This window comes from Primulina eburnea, chromosome 2 (assembly GCF_022965805.1).
Source record: "Primulina eburnea isolate SZY01 chromosome 2, ASM2296580v1, whole genome shotgun sequence".
NCBI classification, from domain to species: Eukaryota; Viridiplantae; Streptophyta; class Magnoliopsida; order Lamiales; family Gesneriaceae; genus Primulina; species Primulina eburnea.
The window spans coordinates 43,314,015-43,340,083 of record NC_133102.1 but is presented as its reverse complement, the minus strand read 5'-3'; the positions used below and the strand labels follow the sequence as shown (position 1 = coordinate 43,340,083).

At 36.4% G+C, this 26,069-nt stretch overlaps 1 protein-coding gene across 1 annotated transcript in view; it reads left to right on the top strand.

The window, feature by feature from the left end:
* Positions 1-1,757: 1,757 nt before the first annotated feature.
* Positions 1,758-26,069, top strand: part of LOC140823408 (protein VASCULAR ASSOCIATED DEATH 1, chloroplastic) — a 32,600-nt gene continuing 8,288 nt past the window's right edge. The window contains exons 1-8 of the mRNA XM_073184741.1: positions 1,758-2,056; positions 2,518-2,577; positions 3,544-3,594; positions 3,840-3,905; positions 15,923-16,018; positions 16,101-16,202; positions 20,095-20,195; positions 25,524-25,708. Of these exons, the coding sequence (XP_073040842.1) occupies positions 1,859-2,056; positions 2,518-2,577; positions 3,544-3,594; positions 3,840-3,905; positions 15,923-16,018; positions 16,101-16,202; positions 20,095-20,195; positions 25,524-25,708 (859 nt within the window). The 5' untranslated portion in view covers positions 1,758-1,858. The remainder of the gene's footprint in view (positions 2,057-2,517; positions 2,578-3,543; positions 3,595-3,839; positions 3,906-15,922; positions 16,019-16,100; positions 16,203-20,094; positions 20,196-25,523; positions 25,709-26,069) is intronic.

Below are 26,069 nucleotides of genomic sequence, written 5' to 3'. Positions count from 1 at the left end.
ACTTTATGACTGCGTTTGGTACGATTGATTGTTGGAGGACTAAGGAAAGACTAACATATCATCCCTTGTTTGACACGTTTTTAAGTTGAGATGTGATAACCTGCAGCCCGTGATACACACACTGTACATGAATGAAAATAAGAGACAGTAATCTCAATTTTCACGTGATATATACAATCCTGAAATGAACAGTAAGCAAATTATTGCTTCACCTACCCTTTTTACCCTTTTACCTCACCGACCCCAAAAAACAAAAGCCTAATCATTCATCTTCAATGGCTGCCTCTCATATTTCTTCAGGCTTCGAAAGTGTTGAAGAGTGAACTACTTTTCTGTCTTCTGTATCCCTTCTGTAAAGCATCCGTTTGTGGAGGTAAATGTCGTATGCGTTTTTTTGGTCGAGTACTTAGTTTTCTCGCTTCTTTGTTGGTGAACTAACACTGATTGCTGCTGAATTTTCGTTTCATTGTTTCTATCTGCGACCGTATGGAAGCTTCAGCTATGGTATGGAAGTGAGGTTGGGTTACTTTTGAATTTACCCCAAACTTTTTGAACCACCGTCTCCGGCATTTGTTTACTAGAGTGAAAAAGAAAGTAATTTCCCTCCTTCTCATTAACAACCTGTAATAAGTAATTGCTATGACAGTAGACTTCATTATTTAAGAAATTTTTTTACTTTTGAAAATTACAGTTGTTAAACAAAAAACGTGTGGCGTTTTAGAGAATTGAAAATTGAAATCTCATTTTTGCATTATGTTCTTTGGTTAACATCCATGTCTTTCAATCGCATTTCCATTAAATGAAATTTGTTAGTTCACAATGTTCCTGCCATTTGTTTGGTGATTACACATCAATTTCCAGTTTGTTGTTGAGTTTGTTGCCACCATGGAGCACCGTAGAAAACTTCTCATCCTTCTGCATAAACCAGAAAGAGATTTCCCCAGCAACAGAGGAGGTAAGGGTTAGGATGTCGGTGGTGGAAGAAAATCCCGTGCCTCAAGTTGGTACCCTACTATTAAAAATTTTACAACTTTTTCAATATATACAATAAATGTCTGCCTACATATTTATTTTAAACAAAGAATGCCTACCTACAAATAAGCTAACAATAGAGATGTAAATAGCACTGAGGGCATTTAGGTCAATCCATTAATGTTTACAAAAATAGTCCATCAATTTAAAAGCATACCAAACACCATATTATTTATCCTACTTTACTATTAATCCATATATTTCTTTTTTTAATCACTCTGATTACTAATCATTTGCTTATCTCATCACACGTACCAAACGTAGCCTATATGTACTAAATAAAACAATATTAACTATTGATATTGATAGAAATAAATTATGACAAAAAAATATAAGAATAATAATAATATCTATACTCTATTACTAAGTGTAAGGATATAATAATAACTACTTAGAGAGGACACAAGTTTTTTTTCAATTTTACCTTTATATGATACTAATATTATACTTTTGTTTTTTTTAAAATTTCAACACACACTTTTATATTTTTTTTAATTTCAACCATTCAAATATCAATTTAGTCCATCTATAATTTGTCAAATTTCACTTTAATCCATCGATAATGATAAAAAAGATTGTATACATACATCACGTGTGCATAATAACTGGTAATAAGAAACAACTTCCGGCATGACTGGGAAACAATAACGGGCCGAACAGTTTGGGCTGGAACGGACCAAACTCTTTAAATGGGCTTGGATAAATAAGGCCATTCGATGTCTTCGCAAACGGCGTCAAGCGGAAGTGGACGATGCAAAGACTTCTTTTTCAAACGCACATGGACTTCGTTAATAGGCGATCGAGCTAACCGACAGTCAGTGCTGGTATGGCGGCAGTAGCGTCGGAGAACATGACGGATCTCACTCTCGCCGCTTCTCCTCCGACTGCCCAATCCATGGTGAATCATAGTGCCTCATCGAATTTTTCCGAGGCCGCCGAAGAACCGTCGCGCGAACCTTCAGCTGAATCACCAGAACAGTCGTTCAATTCCGTGCCAAGTCCTTCGAAACAGCTCGATTCGAAGGTCTCTTTTGTGCTTTTAAGCGTAATCGCGATGCTACAACTTGCACATTTCTGATATTGTTGTTGTTATTGGATATTGATCGGGTTGGTTGGGGGGGGGGGGGGTGGTCGGCATGCCGATCGTCGTAAAGAGAGGAATGGAAATTTCCGATGAGCCAGTGTTATTGGGGAAGAAATCTCGAACGTTCTTGTTGAATATTTTAAAGTTTTCTTTCACTGTGATCGTCCAATCCGACTTTAGTCGAAATATATTTATTAAATGATGCGAAGTTTTAGTGGGTTCAACTGTTTTTGTTGACTAGAAAGAATATATCCAATAGGGGAAGATACTTCCTTCCTCCCCTCTATGCATTTTTATTCTCCTCACGTGAGAACAACCTTTACACAACATCAAAATAATGGTGCTCCTGGATCTTTCTTTAAATGCATTGGCTGATGGTAAGTGCCATGATTTTCTTTCAGAGTCATTTTGTTTCGAAGGTTGAAGAATACAGGCAGCTGTTTCGTCTTCCACCTGATGAAGTGAGTAGGTTTTTTTCATTTGAATTTTTCTTTTCTTCTTTTTTCCCAGATTTACTTGATTTATCATTGCTTTTCATCATGTTTTTTTAGTTTCAGTACTTGTGCACTATGAAGTTTCAAGAACAAACTTATTTGTTTGAATAAGCTTCTTTTATTGTCTCTAGAACTGTGTTTGTGTATAAGAAGTGCAAATCATTATCGTCACTAAAGTTCAAATAACATTCGAATTTTGTACTATCATCTTCATAATTTTCTCTGATCTGCCATTCACTTCAGTGCCTTGAATGGAGATCATGGATTCATCAAAGTTTGGTAACACCTACCATTCCATTTAGTTCATCTATTGAGGACCAATGTGCATACCAAATTATTTTGCTAGTTTTGCGTAGAGGATACAGTTTTGATAGATCATCTCTAAAAATCAGATAGTTATGGAGACTTAAAGTTCATGAGCAAAATTATTTTATCTTGGAATGCTTTTCATGCAATTGCTTGAGAAATTGGTTGTGAAAACATTCAATAAAATGAGAAAGTTGAGATATCAAAGATAGAATTGGAGTCTGATGCAACTTGAGTTAAGAGGAAACCAATAATATTCATTTCTTAAAGTGTCTCCTTTCGACGAAACTGGACAAGAAGTCTGTCTATCGACTTCTTTTTGTTTTTTTTAAACTTTGGGTCTATTCCTTTTTATTTAGCATTTATGCTGTCATCATTCTTCGCAACCAGATTTCAGAGCATGTGAACTCTTTTATTTGTTCATGACTGGAGAGCATAATGGAGAGGAGACGAGATCCATGTTGCAAACCCTAACTGATTTTAAATTAAGTCTTGTATTGTGATGATATGAGAATAATGGATGGAACTCTTATATATGTTTTGAGACACCATATTTTCTGAATTTTTTTGCTATCTTTTATTCGGTCAGCACACGTGATTTAATTTTGTTTACCTGGAGTTCTATAGGATCTCATTCAAGATTTCAACTGTGCACTACAAGAGAATTTTCTTCTTCAGGTAATTAATTATCTTTGAATAATTAAGCTACTTTGCTCATTTTCATTTTTTTAAAAAAGTGATATATATTTCTCTCCACAGGTATATTTATTTTTTATAACGTGAATTTCCATGATTTACTCAGACGTTGTGTTGGGCCTACTATTTTTGCTTGATTATCTTATAAGTTTTTTTAAGCAAGCGATTTTATTTAAGGCCATTGAGGTTCCGACTTTAATCATAGATTGTATGATTTGTTCTTGCAGGGCCATATGTACCTATTTGCACATTATATCTGCTTTTATTCCAACCTATTTGGATTTGAGACAAAGGTTGGTTGTTAAATTTATAAGCTCCTGCACCTTTTCAAATTATATCAGTACGGCTGTATCTCTCTTCCTAAATATATATTGTGCGACTAAAATGATTCACATATTTTTAATGTTACTGATTTTACGAAGATATAATATCCTAAATGGGTAGCTTATTGTTATTCTATTGAATTTGGAGTTCAAGTGTTCAACCATGTGTTAAAAAGCTAAAATGCTTAAGCATGCATATGAAAATTGATTTAATCATGGACTACTTCTCAAAGGATCTATGGTCCTACCTACTAAAAAAATGTTGCAGAAAGCCATAAATTCTAAAAAGGCGATAAGATTCTGAAAATCTAGCAGCAGGACAGAGTTTTAATACTCCAAACACTTTCTTCTAAATTCTAAATTCCACCACAGTAACCAGGATAACAAAACAGATCCCTGGAAGCTAGATCTTGGTTTACATAATTTTCTGGGTTCAATTTGTAATGCCCTAAATTTAAGGAAATGAATTTTCAGGTTCAACTTGTAATGTCCTAAACTTAAGGACTAACTTGTAAAAATTTCGAATATTTGGAGACGAATCCTGACAAATAAAAAATCTGGGGGTTTATTGCAAATTTCTTTTGCTACCCACAGTTAAACTTTGAAGCGAGAATTGAATGGACCACTAAATTAATGCGAGAAGTATGGAAATCAAAACCTTGAAGTGGAAGGTAGCTAGGATTTGGGACTTTAAAGAATCTAGTACACATTTTAGGATCCAAGATTCAAGTGATCTGAATTAAACAAGATTGCTTTTTTTACAACTCAACAATATAAATCAAGAAGTTCAAGAACTGATAAAATACTCTAAAAATGGCCAATGTTTGGAAGCATTTTTCAAAACTGCCCCCGCCATTCTGGCAAAATAAAGTCAAATCCACATCACATTGTCTAATAAAATGTCTGTGAAATATATTATCTTTCAATTTATATCTTTCAGAATATTTTTTATTTTTAATTGAACTTTCTATCAATCCCCAAAACACTCATTTATGATTGATTATATTTTATCTCCTTATATCATCTTTATAATTTTAAAATATTTCACATTAAAATGACCAGAAATATATGATGCGGCATGAGTAACACAGCCAATGTTTTTATGACATGACATCTGCAGTAAAAGATGCCTTCTTAAAAAAATAAATCCAATCATACATCACATTTTCCCTTACGATTTCAGTTAATACACTTTCTCAAAGCACTAAAACACTGCCAAACATTTGATGGAAAGAAGAATATAAGAATGTAATTACTTGCTCACAACTTTATAAGTCGCTACTTTATTGGATCTCGTTCAATTGAATTTGGAATTTTCAGCAATTTTATTAAATTTCATGTTTTTTCCTACCTTGTAGAAGAACAAAAGTAAAACCGTGGTTGAAACAAATACTCAAGAAAAGCAAATGCAAAGAAACACGAAAAGGACAATGAAACAACTGACACATTAAACAGGAAAAAAAGAAGTAAGAAGACAAACAAGAACACAATGACACGAACATAAATTTCTCCATCAATAAAAAAATTTTAGTGAGAGAAAAATTCGAAAATGCTCCCTTGTCTTTTCCACCGCCCACTTAACCGGAATCTTCTTCCACCCTACCAAAACTCCGACCACTGATTTCAGTCGGTCTTCACCTTCGACAGTCACCGGCGACGGCCGTTGGCCGTCGACACCCTTTTTAATCTTATCATACCCTATTACCAATACACAAACCTTCCTTCGATATGATATTCCGGTGACCTCCCTCGTTTTATTCCGACTATTTGACCATTTCCGTCCATTTATTGGCGATCTGGTTTCTTCTTTTGCATTTTGTCGTTTACTAAACCAAACCTCCAACCAAAAACATTTTCATTCCAACTTTCAATCTCATCAGATATGTCGACAAGGGAGTTTAGTAATTTTAAAAATACCTCGGCAGTCGAGGAGGTTAGGATTGAGCAAAAGCTATTTCTGATTTCAGTGGGCCAAAGGGGTGACTCCATTTGTGTAACAGAAAGAACTCGCAACGCAAGTTATAAGATGGTAGTGGATCGTCAAACCGCATACTGGTTGAGGAAGATTATGTGGGGCTACAGCAACAATCCCAAATCATTTACAAATTTTAACAGAATGCGAAGTGGGGATGCAGTTGTATCAGTGCAAAAGTTTGTCAATCGTCGAGGAAGCTACATCGAAGTATCGAAACTTACGAGAACTAAAAACAGACAGCGAATTATTATCCCAGGTGGAAGATACGAAGAAGGCTGGAAATGCATGGTACATTTTGTAGACAAGATTCTTGATAGAGGAATATTAAAAAGGGATTTTCCATGGGCCAGGAAACACAGTCATAAACAAGCAGTGTTTAATGGTAAGATTGTCACAAAAGCCACAAGGAGCGGGGACATTGATGCCCATCCAGTTTTCCAACAATGCCTGAGCAAAGAATGGAACAATGCATTGATTGTCACGAAGGAATGTGTTAATGTTTCATTAACAGCTCATTGGCAGTACAGACACCAAGTGGTCCGCTGAGTGTTCGCATTTATGTAGACTCGGTTAATAGATCAGCATATCAAGTCTATGAAAAAAGATCCTATGCTCAGGTACTAGTTGGTGGTGCTAGAACAATGGCAGGATGGGGTAGGGTGAAAAGACCAATTGAGGAACTAACTGGAAATTCCACGACAGCAGATAAAGAGAAGGAATCAGTCGCCGCAACAAAACAACAACAACCCGAGATTGTTGGGGAAGGAGCTACACAAATAACATCCGACAAAGAGACAGTAGGGGGGGACAAAGTACCTCAACAAATTAAAGACTGCAACTACAGCAAAACTCGGATTATTCAGGGGATGGAAGTCTTCGTCGGGAATCAGCATCTACTTTCGTGCAATAAAGAGAGGACAGGGAACAGAGATTCTAAAGTGTTGGGGCCAAATCATTTGCAAAGGGGCAAACAGATTCGAATTCTCAAAAGGGTCAGCCCGAAAGGTATGGAGGGTTTCAACAAGGGGAGAGTACAATCGATGAACAAACCAGAGATCAATCAACCACAAAGCAAAGGTTCTACTCAGGAAGTATGCGCACAAAAACAGAAATTTGAGGTTGTTTATTCAAGGAGAAGACCGAGAACAAACGATGAATGGCCAACTATCCAAGACAAGGATGTGACTAATATTACTTCACAATGGCTGGACATAACAGCAATGGACAGAGAACAGAATGATTCAAGGGAGGACAGGGAATTTAACGACAACATTGCTATTGAGTCTCATGAAGACAGTGATTACAGCGATGTGGAAACTCATAATTCTGCAAGCTCGGAGGAGACGACACATACAAGCTTGGGATTGGAGGACTTAGGCCCTCTCTTTGCATCACCCTCGGATAAGGTAATCAGGAAAAATTTTCTTACTCATAATCGCTCTTCAACTCCTTCATTATCTTTTTCATCTTTTTTCGATCACCAAAAATCTGGGGAGGGAAGGGTTTGTCATAGTGAGGGTGATACAGTGTTTGGTGATAAGCTGGGTAATTCTGGAATCAAAATTCACGAGCAAGAGTGGGATTGTGGAGGGAAGAGGATATCATCTGCGTATGATAGAGGTAAAGGATGTATGCAGCTGTTGGGAATTCATAGGGTGGAATTGGGAGAGGCGTTGGAAAAGAAAAAACAGGGTGATAGGGGAGAAGAGGTAATTTTATGAAGATCATTTCTTGGAATATAAGAGGAGGAGGAACATCAACAAGGAGATGTTTCATTCATGAAATGCTAAGGAAGGAGAAACCAGATTTAGTAGTGCTACAAGAAACAAAAAAAGAAATGGTTGACAGAAGATTTATAGCTTTAGTGTGGAAATCAAGGTTCGTTGAATGGGTTTATTTACCATCTTTGGGTAGATCAGGGGGCATATTAGTCATGTGGGATCCAAGAGTGGTGGTCATCAAGGAAAACATGATTGGGGAATTTACAGTTTCCGTTAGAATTGAAAATGTCAACGACCAAGAGTGCTGGTGGTTCACTGCAGTTTACGGGCCGTGCACAGCTCGATTGAGAACTAAGTTTTGGGATGAATTGGCTGGTTTGAGAGTATTGTGTGGGGATAGATGGTGTTTTGGGGGGATTTTAATGTTGTAAGAAATGTGTTGGAGAAAATAAACAGCCAATCTAACACAACAAGTATGGCTTGTTTTGATATGTTGATACATGAATTGGAATTGATCGATCCACCATTACTCAACGCAAAATTTACATGGTCCAATTTAAGAACAGTACCAATATGCAGCAGATTGGACAGATTTCTGTTTCTGGGAGGATGGGTGGAGCTATTTCCTCATCACAGACAATCAGTGTTGCCACGCATCACATCAGATCACTTTCCACTAGTGTTGGACACACAGAAATGTAAATGGGGGCCTTGTCCTTTCAGGTTTGAAAACATGTGGTTGCAAGATAAAAATTTTAAGAAAAAGTTCTCAAGTTGGTGGAATAGACCACAACCTCTAGGGTGGGAGGGTTATATATTCATGAAAAAATTAAGGGCAATTAAGAGTGACATTAGATTATGGAATGAGGAAGAATTTGGGAGGGTCGAGTTGAGGGAGGCAGAATTAAAAAACAGAATTGTTAGATTGGATGAAAAGGAAAGTGAAGGCAGGGAAAATGTTGAAGATGCGACTGAAAAAAAGGAAATCAAATGCGAATTGGAAGAGTTGCTGTGTAGAAGAAAAAGATTGTTATTTCAAAAAGCGAAAACAGTGTGGTTCAAAGAAGGAGATCAAAATACAAAATTCTTCCACTCGTTACTTAATCACAGAAAAAACAAGGCAATGATTACTAAACTGGAAATGGATGATGGTACGATAGTAGAGGATGAGGATCAAATTGTGAAAACAATTGTCGATTATTTCCAGACATTGTACAGTAAGAGCGATGGGAGGCAGTTTGGGATTGAAGGACTGGATTGGAGACCTATTGATGAAGAAATGAGGTCCGAGCTTGAGAAACCTTTCATGGAAGAAGAAGTCAAGAAGGCGGTATTTGAATGTGACAGATGCAAAGCACCAGGGCCCGACGGTTACACTATGGCGCTATTTCAGGATTGTTGGGATATTGTAAAAGGCGATGTGATGAAGGTTTTGATGGAATTTTATGAAGGGGGAGTTGTAAATGGATTGACTAATGAGTCGTACATTTGTTTGATCCCAAAGAAAAGCGACTCATTAAAGGTAAAAGATTTTAGACCTATAAGTCTAATCACGAGTTTATATAAAATCATTGCAAAAGTTCTGGCAACAAGAATGAAAAAGATTTTGTCTCACACACTCTCGGAATCTCAAAATGCTTTTATTGAGGGGAGACAAATATTGGATTGTTGTTTGATTGCGAATGAGTTGGTCGAGGAAAGACAAAAATCGAATAAGAAAGGTTGGGTCCTCAAAATTGATTTCGAGAAAGCATATGATAATGTTGATTGGGATTTTTTGGATTTTGTGTTACGAAAAAAAGGGTTTGGGGATAGGTGGAGAGGTTGGATGAGAGGTTGTGTATCCAATGTATCTTTTTCAGTCATGATTAATGGGCGACCGAGGGGGAAATTTAAGGGACATAAGGGGATTAGACAGGGAGATCCTTTATCACCATTCATTTTTAATATGGTAGTGGATGTGTTGGGAAGTTTGATTGACAAAGCAAAAGAATCAAGTTTAATCAGCGGTATTGAGGTGGGACGAGATAAGGTGGTAGTCTCACATATACAATTTGCGGATGACACCTTGTTTTTCGTCAAAACAGAAGAGGACATTAATTTTCTGGTGCAAGTGGTCAAACTATTTTGTGATATGTCAGGGTTAAGGATCAATTGGGAAAAGAGCGCTTTATTGGGTTTAAATCAAGATGAGGCTTTTGAGGTGGACATAGCACACACGATCGGCTGTAGAAGGGAACAATGGCCGATAAAATACTTGGGAGTTCCTTTGGGGGGAAACCCACTCAAATCAACTTTCTGGGAACCCATTACTGTTAAATTAAAGAAGAAATTGGCAACTTGGAAAAAGGCATTCTTGTCAAAGGGTGGGAGACTAACATTGATCGCTGCAGTCTTAACAGCTCTTCCAATTTATTTCATGTCTCTTTTCAAAGTTCCAAAAGGAGTGGCGGCGGGGTGGGAAAAGACAATGCGGGATTTTTTCTGGGATGGCAATGAAGGCGAAACACACTATCATATGGTTGGATGGAAACATGTTTGTAGACCGAAAGAGAGAGGTGGGTTAGGTGTGGGGAATATATGCTTGAGAAACATAGCTTTATTGGGAAAATGGTGGTGGAGGTTTAGTGTTGAAAACGACACGTTGTGGAGAAGAGTAATTAAGAGCAAGTATGGATTGCAAGAAAACGGTTGGGATGCGGGGTTGGCGAAAAATGTTACGTTTAAATGTCCGTGGAAATTCATTTCTAGAACTTACCCGGCTTATCACCGAAGGTTGCGTTTAGAGGTTCGGGGTGGGACTAAAATCAGATTTTGGGAGGACATTTGGTGGGGGGACTCATCTTTTCGGGACATGTTTCCTTCTTTGTATATCATTTCAAATTGTCATAACTTGCCAATTTCCTTTTTTGTTTCTTTCCATAATCCATCGGCTGCTATATCATGGAATCTGCATTTCCGTAGATCACTTCGAGATGAGGAGATAAACCAATTGTCTACGTTTTTAGGTATTTTAGAGAGGGTAAGATTGGTGGAAGGGGTTGATGATTTTCGGGTATGGGAAGGGGATCCGTCGGGGAAGTTTTCTGTCAAATCCATGTTCCAATCTTTCTTCCAATCCAATAACAATTCACTGAATTTCAGTTTCTTCAATTTTATTTGGAAAACACCTATTCCTACAAAAATTCAAATTCTCTCTTGGACAACTACTCTTGGAAAACTACCTACAGCCGAGGTGATTCAAAAAAGATGGCCTAATTGTGCTCTTTCTCCAAACTGGTGTGTGTTGTGTCGTAAGGAGGCGGAGACACAGGATCATTTGCTTGTTCACTGCAATTTCAGTAATGCGTTGTGGGTTAGGGCACTGGAAGAATTGAGACTTGTTTGGGTTATTCCAAAAACAGCAAAGGATTTGTTCGACACGGACCTAGGACAGCTTCTCGGAAAAAAAGGAAAGATCTTTTGGCGAATGGTTGTTCATGGAATATGTTGGGCCATATGGCTAGAGAGAAACAGACGAATCTTTCAAGATACTCAAGGAACAAAAGAAGATTGTTGGGAGATTATCAAGATCAACATCGCCAATTGGATTCGATCAGTAAAAGAGTTCCAGGGATTAGCGATTTCAGATTTAATTAGAGATTGGTCTTACATTTATTGGTAGAAGTCTTATTTTATTTCGTTCGGTGGATTTCTAGTCCACTTTCTGTAATAGACTCTAAGATATTTTATCAATAAAAAGTTTGTTTCTTATCAAAAAAAAAAAAACAAGAACACAATGACAATGTAGGTGTGGTGTTCAACCTCAAAGTAGATAGCTGATTCTAACATTAGATGATACTAACCACAAAAAACTGACGATGAGACATCTCATGATACCCAAAATATCCTAAAATGTTAAAATACGAATACAAATACTATGGTAGCAAAACCTTGACCAATTGGACATAAAACAACTTCTGACCAAATTCCACATAAGTTTTTATTTTGAGGCAACTCCTTCAAAGAACAAAAATGACTTGTTCAGATTGAACAATACAAGAACTGATCCTGATTAGTTCGATTTGTTTGCTAAATGAGAAGGCTTTCTGACAAGTTACATGGATAAACTCTTCAGCCTGATTGTGTTTCCAGCTCTCATGAAAGGTTTAGATTGTTAGAAAAAATTAATGTTCTGAACTTGCGATCACAAGGTTGTAAAACAGTCAAAACTAATTAAGTTTCATATTTAATTATGTACAAAATAATAAAAATATGAAACTTCTAGAGAGAGAAAGTTTGATAATGCTTCTCCCTCCTGTACGTGACTAACGCTGGTCGCCAATCTCTTCTACCGACCACCTCCGACTACCGTCTCCCTTCACCGTCCATCGCCGAACACTTCCGACCTCCTACTGCGCCCTCTCAGGCATTTTTTATTCCACTATTTTTTCCGAAAATGCTTATTCATTTATTCCTGACTAACGCCGGTCCCAACCTCTTGTGGTGACCATCGTGTACCCATTCCGATAACCACCGACCACCGCCGACCACAGAACCTATCTGTCTTTCATTTCTTCTTCTCTATAATCTCTTGGCCCTTTAACTGCTACCCTAGCCAGTAGATTGCCTAGCCACGCACTGACACCTAGCCGCGATCTGAATCTTAGCTAGCTATGAACCCTACCGCGACCCTAGCCAGCCTTGTATCCTAATTGCGAACCTTGACCGCGCTGAATTCTAGCCACGGTCTGAACCCTAGCCGCACACAGAAATCATGAGTGTTAAGCTTGATTTGTTCAACCTAGCAAATACAAATTGGTGGCATCTTCGCATCTTGGACGATAAACTTGCAAGAGTACAATCATTTATGTATTTTAGATTTAGTCAGGGACTGGAAATTTGTATGGTCGTGAGAATTGTGTGATGATGTCATAGAGCTGAACTTTTAGATGATCTTCTTGTAAAGTTGTTGTGGATTACTCATCCGCGCATATGGTGTAACCTCAAAATATTATAATAAAATTAGTTTTCTATCAAAATAAAATAAAATAAAATTGGTGTCATCTTATTTTGAACCAAGCGGGTTTGCGATAAAAGTCATCTACATGTCGGTGCTGTAATAGCTGGGGGTATGATTGGGGATGGAAATGTGTGCAAACAACTTGTCCAAATGTATTCAAAAAAGGAGGGATAATGGAATGCCTACAAGAGAAGAAAAGAAGCTTTTGGGGCATTCACCGAAGAATGGGAAATTCTGACCGAATCCCACCGATTCAGGGAAAATAGATGCTTATGAACACTTTCGGCCGTGCTTGGTTAAGAAATGGAGTAAAGCACTCGTAATCACAAGGGAGTGTGTCAATATATCATGGGAATTGGTGCGTGAGACTCTTGGGAAGACAGTCAAGAGGAACATTGAAATATTTCTATTTCAAGCCAAGAAAGCAATCTGGTGGCCAAACAACGAAGATGATGCCTCATTTTATTTGAAAATTGAAAAAATGGTTTTTGGAGAAGAGTGTTACCTTGTCCTTTGAGCGCTGGAGGCAACAAATAAACAGGGAAGAAGAAGTGTTTGAGTGCTATAATAGCTGAGGTGAGATTATTTGGGATACCTTGGGACTTGTGGTCCACTGTGAAGAAGAAGAAGTTGAACTGTTAGCTCAGCAAATTGGATGTGGTGAAGAGAAGTGGCCGATTAAGTATTTGGGAGTTCCCTTAGGAGGAAATCTATCACAAATCTTGTTCTGGGAACCTACCCATTCCGTCTAAGATGTCGAAAAAGTTGGCAAGTTGGAAGAGAGCTTTTCTGTTAAGAGGGGGAAGGTTAATGTTGACAACATCAGTTTTAAACGCACTCCCGATTTATTGTCTCTTTTTAGGGTGCCAAAAGGAATAACGGGCGTGATGGAGAAAATTTCAAGGAAATTCTTATGGGATGGAGCTGATGGTGATGCACATAGTCATTTGGTTGCCTGGGAACATGTGTGCAAACCTAAAGGAAAGGGCGGATGGGGTATTGGGAATATTGTTTTGAGAAAAAAGCTATGTTGTGGAAATGGTGGTGGAGGTTGTATGTGGAAAATGGGACGTTGTGGAAGAAGATTATAGTGAGTAAAATGGGTTACAAGAGAATGGGTGGGATGCGGGTTTATCAAGAAATGTGACATTCTGATGCACGTGGAAGTTTATTTCCCGAGCTTACTTGACTTTTCAACAATTGGTGACGATGAGAGTTAGAGGAAGTAATAAGGCTAGGCTTTGGGAAGACATATGGTGGGTGGATTCTTCTTTTAAATCTCTTTACCCGTCTTTATTTCAACTTTCCGTGGTTCATAATATGCCTATATCATATTTTTTCACTTTGAGAATTTGTCGTCTTCCCAATCATGGGATATGCATTTTCGAAAGGTTGTGAGAGATGAAGAGCTATTAGAGTTGATTGAGTTATTAGGTGTGTGAGATAGGATTAGGTTGATTGAAGGGGAAGATGATAACCGAGTGTGGAGTGGGATTCTTCTGGTCTTTTCTCAGTCAAATCTTTCTTTGAGTCATTTTTTTTCCGGAAAACAGCTTTCCTTTTTTCCCTTATTTCTATGTTATGTGGAAGGTTCCAGTTCCAACAAAGATCCAGTTATTCTCGTGGACACCGATTCTGGGTAAGTTGCCGACCTCGGAGATGATACAAAAGAAGTGACCCTCAATTGCTATGTGCCCCAATTGGTTGTGTTGTGTAGGAATGATATGGAACACAAGATCATATGCTCATTCATTGTGCATTCACGAGCGGCTTGTGAGCTAGAGCTTTGAAAAAATTGGACTTGGTTTGGGTGGTACCGAAGTCAACGAATGATTTATTCGCTATGGATCTAAGACAGCTAATCGGCAAGAGGGAAAGAATTTTTTGGCAAGTGGTGGTTCACGGCATAAGTTGGTCAGTGTGACTAGAGAGAAATCGAAGAATTTTTGAGAATACAAAAGACAACAGTGACGAGTGCTGTGATAAAATCAAGATCAAAGTTGCTACGTGGATTGGTACTCATGAAGAATTTAAGAATGCGTCGATATTAGATGTATTGAGAGATTGAAGTTATGTGTATTATTGTTAACAATAGACCACTAGTCCACTTATTGTAAATTGTAATTAACATCTATTAAATTATAAATAAAATATCGTTTATTATAAAAAAAATTATGTACAAAATAACATGAATTTCTCTCTTTCTAATTGGGAAAAATAAAATAAACAATGATTGAACTCAATGTGTATAATTAATAATAGTAAGTACTGTTGTATGCATGATGATGAACTTGAGAATTCATGGAGGCTTACAGTTACAGTTCTGGTTTTTCGATTTTTACTTGTACAAGTTGGAGTCGAACCACAAATCATCGATTTCGTTTATGATTTCGAACTGAAACAAAACAAATTATTCGGATTGGGAGACAATTTCTGTTCATTGTTCAAATCAAAATGTGGTTGACTAATGCCTATATATGGCACAAGTTAAGACATAACAATTTGAATGTATGGTCTAGAGTAACATATAAAATCATGTTTAAAGCTAATAACCTGCCCAATTGAGACTTATTTGAATAACGTGGCCATAGATCTCATGATAAGACTTCTAGTAATGTTTGACGGATCAATTTTAACTTACAAGCGTAATCTTTTTAGTTTTGGCTTTTATTGAACTCCTCAATACCTAGTTCTATGACGGCCTTGATGTTGTTTAATTGGTAAAAGATCAAAGCTCCAAAGCCATAAAATTGTTTATCGGTTAGGATCATGATTCATGATTATATCATATGGATAAATCTCTTATACATTCCACAGATAATAATAATTCATTCCACAAAGATGAGAGTACTATATAAACACGCTCCACTGATTCTCGGGATAAAGCAGCGGGAAGTTGCATGCAATATATTTTTTTTCCTCCATTGTTGAGGCTGGAATATCCATTGTTTAAAACTTTAAGTGCTTAATACTTAAAGAAATATTGCATTTTTTGTAACAAGATAAATATCAATATCTTTGTTTCTAAGAAGCTTCCTTCTCTGGCTTCTGTGCTTTCTCCATGTCCATCACCTTCATGCTGAACACGGAGTTGGTGGGAGACTATTAGTTATTATGGTTTAGATGGGAGTCGTGATTTTCTGGAATTTGAGGTTTTGTATTTCTTATATATGTTTTTTTATTATGATGTTATAATGTCTCTAATGCAGTTTTGACAAGGTTTTGTGCGCTCCCAGTATTTTGCAGACCACCTTTTCAACTAATTGAATATCGTGGATTTATATTTCAGAAGATCATTCCATTTCTTGAAATCACATCTGTACGAAGAGCAAATGCAGTAGCTGTGTTTCCGACTGCCATAGAAATCATAGCTGGAGGAAAGAAGGTAGAAACCTGCTTTTGATGTTCTTTTGGTGTTTTTCAGTTAATTTTTTAGTCACTCTCGTAAGTGTCGGTATTTTCTGCAGTACTTCTTCACTTCCTTTTTGTCCCGTGATGAAGCTTTTAGGCTCATTAATGATGGTTGGCTGTTGCCCAGGAATGGGTCCAAGGGAATTACGGATCCACAGGTATCCAAATGGATCTAGTTTCATGTTCAGAATCAAGGTCTACTTGGTCTATGATTGAGCTTGATTTGCTAAAATTGCTAATATTAAGGGCTTCATTTATTGCTCCTGTATTCTCGATTGAGCATTGTGGTTCCTTTTATGCCGAATATCTTTGGTTTATGTGCTGAGCAGTGTGTTTAACTAGATGTACTGGTATCACATTTAATAATTTAATTATTCATATTATTTCAAAAATTTGAGACATATCTCAAGGAGAAGGATAGATAACATATTGCCATGCGCTTCTCATCAACCCATCACAGTTTTGTGTAATGGAGGTATGTATCTATGTTTTGAGAAAATGGTAGAGGTATCTGGTTGTCAGTTGATCTTATTCTAGTTTTCCATTTCTCTGTCTCATTATAGAGACCATTCAAGCACAGCCCTTGCAAAAGGAATGTCTAGGCACAAGTCGCTTATAAGGTGCAATATGTGCTCTTGAAGAAACATAAGCCCAATTTCTGGCTTAAATGCTCGATTAAGTTTTAAGAGATACCCCTACGACCAGCCCAAATTAATAATGGCCAACACACACAAGCTCATAACTCTTTAAGGGTTTAGTTAACCCGCAAGCATGCAGATTTTGGTTTAGTTAACCCGCAAGCATGCAGATTTTCTTTCTAATTCTGTTTTTCAGTTTCACGGCAATTCAAATTCTTTCTTCTGTACTTCGCTGCACTTCAATTCCAGCGCCGGCAATTATTTGTCTCGTTTTTTACTGCACTTTAATTCCAGCCTTAGATTCTCCTCTTCGAATTTCTCTTTTATTTTAAATAATTCATCAAGTTCCTAAATTCTACTCCTTAATTAATATCCCTAGTCTTGCAGTTTGCTTACGATTCTGCAAACACTAAAACCGGCTTAAGCAGGAAAATATCGTATCTGCAATTATTTTTTGCAGTTTATATTATTATTTAATAGTTTATGAAATATTTTTAGTTGTTGCTTTGTATCATTAAAGTATATTTCACTTCATGTACCCACATTCTAAAATTATGCCTAACGCCTACTTTGATGAAGCGCATGCCTTGCCTTGCAAGGCTTCGTGCAACCCAGATGCCTTAGTGTGCCTTGTGCCTTCAATAACAATAGGGTCTGTTCTCCTTCTCTTTGCTGCTGGCAAACAATCTTCATATTCCGAGTCGCGCTCTTCTTTTTTAAACTGATATTATGTGCTGGTATAGACTGAAATTCCAATATGGTCCAATTATAATTGGTAATAAATGAAACACAGAGTCGTAGAGGAAGGATATGATTTGTATCTTGTTTTGGAGGAGAGGCTTTCACATTCCTAATCCAGTAAGGTTGGATGGCTTTGTTTGCCCTAGCCTAGGCAGGCCTCACAAGGAGTATTCTGAAGTATCGTCCAATGCCAAATGACTCCCATATCGAGAAAACTTGATAGTATAAGAGCTGGACAAGGACTCCCACTACTTCTAAGGGGATCTTTGTCTATGCTCTGCAGCATCCATGTGACACATGGCTGGGATGGGTGGCTTTCCATTTGATTCAATTAACTCACCCTAGGATGAAAGTAACCCTCCCTCCGAAAATGCTAAGTCGAGATTCCCATCACCTCAGAACGCTCATATAGGTCTGTGTAAATTCTTAGGCATTTGAAGGAGTTTAATATAATTGATCCTAGGAAAAAAATTGGAAAGACAATATAGTCAAATTTAATATGTTTAATAATATTTTAATCAATAAGAAATGATGGATAGGAGGTTTTAATATAAAATTGTTGGGCTACTGGCACCAACCACCCTTGTCAAAATTTTTGAAGACATAGAACCTCATAAAAAATATTAATAGACTAATACATCCTTCATTTTCTAAAATTACACACATCTCATCCATATGTTCTAAAAATTCATGCACATGTTTTATGCCTGATTTTTAACAACACGAGGTCTAAAATGCTATTAATTTTACATACATTGTTTTTGCTTTTTGATTTTTTTACAGGTGGTGACATGCAATCAGTCCTAAAATTATTAATAGATCAATTTTTTATTTTGAATCTTTGATTAATATACGTTCTATTAATTTAGTCAAACTTAACACGCTTAATAATATTTTTCGTTTTATAATTCCAACATCAAATATTATTTGATGAGAGATGATGGAGAGAAGGCTTTACTACTTGGAACCACAAAATTCGGTAAATTCCAAGAGATTGAATAAGACTTGAGTTTTAGGGGAGATTCTAATGTAAATACTCAATTATTATTATTTTGGTAATCACAAATTATTTGATCTATTCTCGTGGGTATTAGAGTTGCATAACCTCATGAGATTCTAATGAGTGTTTCTTATTAACATCCACTTTTTCTTTTCGTTTGTGATCCTCCAAGTGATTCTGTTTCTTATTCTGACAAGTGCTGGTTGTTTCCTTTTGCTTGATTATCAATTGGTGTACTATTTAGTGGATTTTATGTTGAATAAATCTTAACAAAGAGCGGAGAAAATATACAGAAAACAATCTCTATTGGACAAATATGTAAAGCCTAGATGCATCAATTATAACCAAGATTTCCTTGTCGTGCAACAGGTCAAAACAGCATGAGGATATTTCCTCATATAATATTGCTATTATCCGAATGAAATAAATATGTTGATTATCTACTTACCTAACATCAAGGATCTGCTTTCTAATGACATTATTAACATTTTATCAGATGATTAATTTGGAGAACTAAAATGGATTGGAAGCCTTGTTATGGAATCGATGAACAAGAATTTGTGTATGCGATGGTATAGTTGTTTATAAAACTGGCTATTATTTTACATGTTATGAAAGACGTATAAAAGAGAATTTTATTGAATATTTTGGAAAATAGTTCATTATCGATGACATAATTTTTTATATTTAAAATTTAGATTATTTACAATGGTCTTTAGAAATGTGTATTGGAAATTCTTGTAAATGTAATCTCAGCATCCGAGATTTTAAATAGAGCTATGATATTTTGCTCGGCTTTGGCTAGGGCATCTAGCTTCACCTGAACAATGTAAATTTTTTCTATTCTTTTTCTAATATACCCTTATTTAATTTTGGGTCTTGTAATTAACTAACTATTGGAAAGTAAATGAACCATTGATATATGTATTCATTAAATGAAATAAGGATAAAATTGGAAAGTTTGTATAATTGATAGTTCCAATTAATATCTTAATCTATGTGGAGAAAGAAATAGACCTACATAATCGAGACGGAGGTGGTATTTTCAACAGAAGAAGAAATGATTTTTTTACAAATTCTGTGGCTTTTTAATTGGAACTTCTGCACAATTATTTAGACAATACTTCGATGCTCATGCTTTTAGAGGCAAGATCCTCTTTGACGCATGCCATTTTCTTCCTTCCTCGATATTAGTCGCAAGGTGAGTTAGGGAACTTTTCTTTGAGGTGAGCTTCCTTGTAAAATTTGGTCGAGGACATTACAAGTCAATTGCATGTGAAACATGTGGGTTCAAAATTTTATTCTTCAATTTGACCTCCTGATGTTCAAGATTCACTTCCTGTTGGTAATCTTATTCTGCTTTTTCTATCAGGTTCCTCTGTCTAAATGTTGAAACATAAGGGCCCAATTGAATGTGTGTCGGTTCATTTAATTTGATTTCAGTTTGTATCTTCCAATACGTTTACTCAACTGAATCTCTAAAATTAACCATTTATTACCTGATTCTGTTATTGGAGTTGCTTGACACGTAGATTATCAATAGCTAAGAGGTTTTCTGTAACTTTTGTAAATATGTCCATAAATACCCAATTGTAATTTTAAGTTTATCTGCCATTGTTGCAATTTTAAGTGTTATCTATATCTTTCTAACAATTTCTCTCTTTCATTCAGGTGCTTAAGTCTGATACAGGAAGCCAGGAGAATGGAAGTTCAATGGTTGAAAAATCAGTTTTGTCCGGGAAATCTGTGGATGACTCGGATGTTACTGAAAGGTATTTGACTTTGCTACCAACCCTGTACTCTTTGGGCTGGTGTGTTGTTCTAGACCTAGTAATATACTCACCTTTCGGTAGAGTGTCTATATGTAATGGCAATGTAACGGCTTGCGAGAGACCCTCATGATAACATGTTTGTAGTCATTTTGTTTTATGATGATCACCTCCAAACTAATTAAATTCTATTCACATAAATTGATTGCATTAATTGGTTGAGTGGAGTGAGGCTTCTCCATCTTCATCACAAAATTCGGAGTAGAGATGCATAGGATCACTCTCAAGTTTACACTTTTTTTTTTTATAGGAAACAATAATTTATTAATGTTATAGTAAATAGGAGTACATCAGCGGACTAGTAGTCCACTGTCATAAAGTCGCACAACATAATAAAACTAATTTAGCAATACACATATTCCCAGTGTCTCATCAAATCAAAAAAGGAGACATTCTTGAAGTCTTTGTGATTTCCAATCCACATTGCCATGTTGATCTTGATTTTTTCCCAGCAAGTCTCTGTATTTACACTTAATTGATAATTGGCTGAACGATTTTCATATTTCTCTAGGGATATTCATATGAAATATATAGAGCATATTTTATGAAGCTCGACTGTACAATAATTCAGAGAACCGACATCTTGATTTCAATACATCAAATTCTAGCTAACAATGCAACCACATTAAATTTTATACTTTTCACAATCACCAGATTACCCGAGTGCCTGAAAAATGATACAATTTTCCAATGTAAATGTTCTATCGTATTGAGATTTAGCAAACTTAAGGATAGAGCGGGGCCTTGATGTTGGGAACATTTGTCTGAGAATAAGGCACTTCTGGGGAAATGGTGGTTTAGTCTTCTGAGAGAGAATCGGTATGAAAGAAGGTTAGTGAGCAAATGATAATGACTGGGATGCGGGCTTAGCTAGGAATTTTACATTCAAAAGTCCATGGAAATTTATCTCTTGAATCTACCTTGTTTTCCATCAGTCAATGAGAGGGCAGTTGTAAAAACAGGTAAAATAATCAGGTTTTGGAAGATATCTTATAGAGAGATTATTCTATTAAGGATCTTTATCCATCGTTATTTAAGATACATCGGTTCATAACATGTTTATTTCTCATTTCCTTCGATCGGATAATTCTTCTTCTTTCTTTATTTCTTGGGATTTGCATTTTCGGCGGGACTTGAGGGATGAGGAATTGAATGAGTTGAGCTTTTTGGTAGGAGCCTTGGATAGGGTCAAGTTGGTTGAAGGGGTTGCAAATACCAGTAATTGGGCTGGGGATCCTTCAAGGACTTTTTCATTCAAGTCTTTATACGAGTATTTCTTTCCGGTCATAGGTTTTCCTTTTTCTCTTTTCATGTAATTTGGAAACTAACTGATCCCATCAAGTTTTCTCATGGTTTGCGGTGTTGAGAAAGCTATCAATTTGTGAGATGATGCAAAAATGATGGCCTACTTGTTCTCTTTTACCGAGTTGGTGCGTGTTGTGTCGGCAAGAGGTGGAGAACCAAGACCAAAATTTTCATTCATCACGCCTTGGTTCAGAGCATTGCAGGAGTTGGGTCTGGATAACTCCAAGGTTAATGAAAAAGTTATTTGCGACAAGTCTTTGGCGCGAGCTGCGCGAGAGAGATATAATTTTTTAGAAGGTGGTAGTACATTGTATTTCTTGGTCATTTTGGTTGGAGAGGAATAACAAGATTTTTGACTATATAGAAGAATTGTTTGAAGAGTGTTGAGGTAAGATTAAGATTCGGGTATCTAATTGGATAAAGGAACATAAGGAGTTTAAGACATTTTCGGTTTCAGATTTATTAAGGGATTGAATTTTTATATGTTGTTAATGTGATCCGAACTTTTGTTGTTTAGCGTGTGGACCTCTTGTCCGCATTTTGTGATTAATAGTTTTTATTATATAATATAACATCGTTTCCTATATAACAAAAAAGATATTTGTTAAAAAAAATAGAATATGTCTTTGACCGTGTCGGATAGCGTACTATGAAATTTGAAAACTTATGAAGTGTACACATTGTGCAACGTGTTGAACTCAGTTGCTGCTGATTTCTGCATTCTGGGCATTAATACATTATAGGTGGAGACCTAGTTGCGTGGCGTTGTAAAATGCACAATATGTTTCGAGTCTAACTAGAAGCAGGGCATAGAGTTATGGCTCATGTATAATGTGAAATTGATATGGCTGATGACTTATTTTCTGAAATGAGTCTAGAATGTTCAATTTGTTAATGCATTGTGCCAATCACATGGCTATCAACATTGATATTAGTCCTGTATTCCACAAGAGAACCAAGGTTTAGTGGTGGATTGCCATTTTCTTCATCATGATGATATAGTGAATAAGATAATTACCACGCTGTTTAGCTCTTTCTTCAGGATAGACCCTTGATATCTTTAGGGACAAGTCCTGAATGATTTGATGATTCAATGACCTTTTTTCTTCTCAACAAGTGTGTCTTTAATACCTCCCATCCCATGTGAGGTGATCAACCACTCGTGGGCTATCAGAAGTAGCAATGAATGCTCTGGTACTTGAAAAGTTATCATTTATGACTTGAACGAATAGAGAAGATTGGAAGTGGTGGAGCTTTACAAACTCTTTTTGAGAAATCTAAACCATTCTTTGAGTATGAGTAACTTATAGGTCTTCCACCGGTGTTTTAACAAATAACTAAGCCCAATATGGTTTTTCAAATTTAATCCAATATTCTGTGAACACATTTTCGTTATGACCAGAAGGAATACTAGGATCCATTATTTATAATGGAAATCCCAAGAATAGTTGCCTGTGACATAATCAATTTGTGCGAAATATGAAATAGGCAAATTGTGAAAGATGATAGCTGAAATAAAGCTGGGAAGTTTTAGAATCGGTTAGATTAGTTCAGGAGGTGGACGATTTCATTCAGTGGAACGGGGATTCGTCGGGTATGTTTTCAGTTAGATCATTCTACGAGTCTTTCTTCTCATATCATCTTTATCCAAAATTCCTATTTTTCGAGGCTATTTGGAAAGTCTATGTTCCTAGCAAGATTCAGCTTTTTTCTTGGACAATCGTTTTGGGTAAGCTGCCTACCTCGGAGAGGATTCAAAAAATATGCCCCGGAATTGCTTTGTGCCCCAATTGGTGTTATGCAGGAACGATATAGAGTCTCAGGACCATCTTATCATCCACTATTCATTCTCGTTATCATTGTGGAATAGAGCGTTGCAAGAGATGCGGTTGGTTTGGGTGATACCTAAAACAACAAAAGAATTATTCGGTATGGATTTGGGACAAACCACGGGCAAGAGAGGAAGACTATTTTGGCAAGTCGTGGTTCATTGCATTTGTTGGACGGTTTGGTTGGAAAGAAACCAAATAATCTTCAAAGGAAAAGATGCAAATATTGACAAGTGCTAGGATTACCGTTGCCAATTGGATCGGAATTCACAAAGATTTCAAGAATGTTTCGATTTTCGATTTGATAAGACAATGGGATTATGTGTATCACTAAACTAATCGTGCTATTGTGTACTAGATTAGGACAGTGAACTTCTAGTCCACTGATGTAATCCTTTTTATTATATTAATAATAAAATAATGTTTCCTATAAAAAAAAACTGTGTCTAGTAATGATGATTAATTAGATGATAGCTCAGGAGATTTCATGAACTTAGTACTATTCTGCATACAAAGGACCTGTCATAGTGCAAGAGACATACTTAGGATGATATTCCCTTTAAAATCTGTCCTTGATCTAATTTAAAATTTTAGGATCCAGCTCAGATAAGAATCTGGAGAACAGGACTTTCATGGTATTCTTTAAGAACTATCTGGCTGATTCAAAACCAAGTGGCTGATAGGTATCCAACCCATACAAAATTCCATTGAGTGATGCAAGTGATCAGGCACATAACTTTCAGCCTGCTGTAACATGAAAGACATGCCTGCAATTCAAATATTCAAGACATTCTTATAGATATCTTCTAGAGTATTCCAAATCTTTCTGGTAACTGGCAAGAAAACAAGTCATGCGCTCACCTTATCAATCATGTTGTACAGTAACCAAGCCATAATGCAGAAATCAGTGGCAACACAATCTTCATATGCAGCATCTTTCAAATCAGAGATGTTTCATCTTTTGTTGAACTCCAGCAAATAACTTATAAGAGTGTGGGCTGCCCTCAAGTGATAGTTTGTTCCATTCAGTTATACAGTTATGGCAATATAAGGAGGTTGCCAATATTTATTTCCATTGTCATGTATTTACCATGAACAAATGACATTGTAATAGCTACACAAATGAACACTCAGCAGAAGAGAGATGATTAACTTGCTTCCATGATAAACAAATATAATAAAGTAGAGAACTAGACAGAAACATCAGAGAAGGAAAGGGAAACCTACTGTCCATAGGATGAACTATCCATATTTTACTCTTCCCTTGAATTGTGCATGGTGCTACTGTTCACATGAATGGTGTGCAATATTTTTTTTCCCTTGGTGAATGTTTGTGGAAGAACGAGAGAGAAACCTAGGTTAGGTCAAGCGCTTTGATAGCATGTTTAGAAGAAAATATCAAGAATGGATTTATTGAAGCGTTTTAAGAGGCTTACAAAGAATTTACCCTGAAAGCATTTTTATGAGTTCTAGAACTGGTTTAAAAAAAAATTCTTAGAAAATGAAGTGGCGGAGAATAGAGAACGTTAACATCAGAATGGATTATATCAGGTATCATCACATTCAGCCGACTAATTATGCATAAAGCAAAACCAGTCGATATGTTTCTTGATTGAAAAGTTTTGTCCCAATGTAAGGAAGTTAAACATCAAAATAGAAATCTTAGGTATCACTTTCAGTAGAACAATTATTCATAAAGCAAGACAAATGGACATGTCTCTTGATTGTAATTGTCTCAATATAACCTCGCAATTGAGAATGCTAGATAAAAATAGGTATTATTATTGTCGAATTAGTTCTAACAATACTTGATGTGGACAACTTGGATTTGAGTTACTTCATTTTAGCTATATTCATAACACAAAGCATGTATATGACATAGTAGTGTGCATGCACTTGGAAAATCCATCTTCATACTTCAACGAAGTGGCATGGTTTAAATATACTTTGAGATTAATGACATTTCACAAAAAAATATAATATATCATATCTTATAACTGGTGAGCCGACTTGCTACGTTGTGCAATTATTTGCATAATCTCATGAAGGCAAGACCGTCTTAGTGTTGCTTGTCAATAGTTGCTTCTTGTTCGTGGCTAGTTTGGCAGTCTGATTCGTAACTTTGCTTCATGGACAGGGATAAGGAGAGTACCACCTTGGAGGATTCCAAGATTTCCAGTGTTAGTGAACCTGAGGTTATCTTGGAATCTTCAGGAGTGCAAGTTGGGAAAAAAGAGGATGTCCAAACTGCTCAAAATATAGAGTGTTCATCGTCTGAAACATCTTCTGCTTGGCAGCCAGAGGATGCTGATGCACCCCAAGGTTTGCCCGGTTCATATGGAAATTAATTACTATTTGACCTAAACTTAATTCAATTTCTTGGTAGGCACCTTCTATTCCTTTTTACTATTTAGAATCGCGCATATCTGCCGATGATTAAACACGTTGATCTATAATAGAGTTTAAACTTTTATTTAAAATGTGTGATTTATCATCCTAGTTTGCATATATTTTAGATCGAAATCTTGCTGGATCTCTTGAACAAACTTCTATTGAACTGAGCTACTATTTCTGGAGTACAGTCAACTGATGTCAATTTTTTAGCGTACTTGTGTTGTATTTGATGTTTTATTTGAAAAAAATAAGTTATATTTGTCGGATAGCCACTCAAATAGATGTAGGT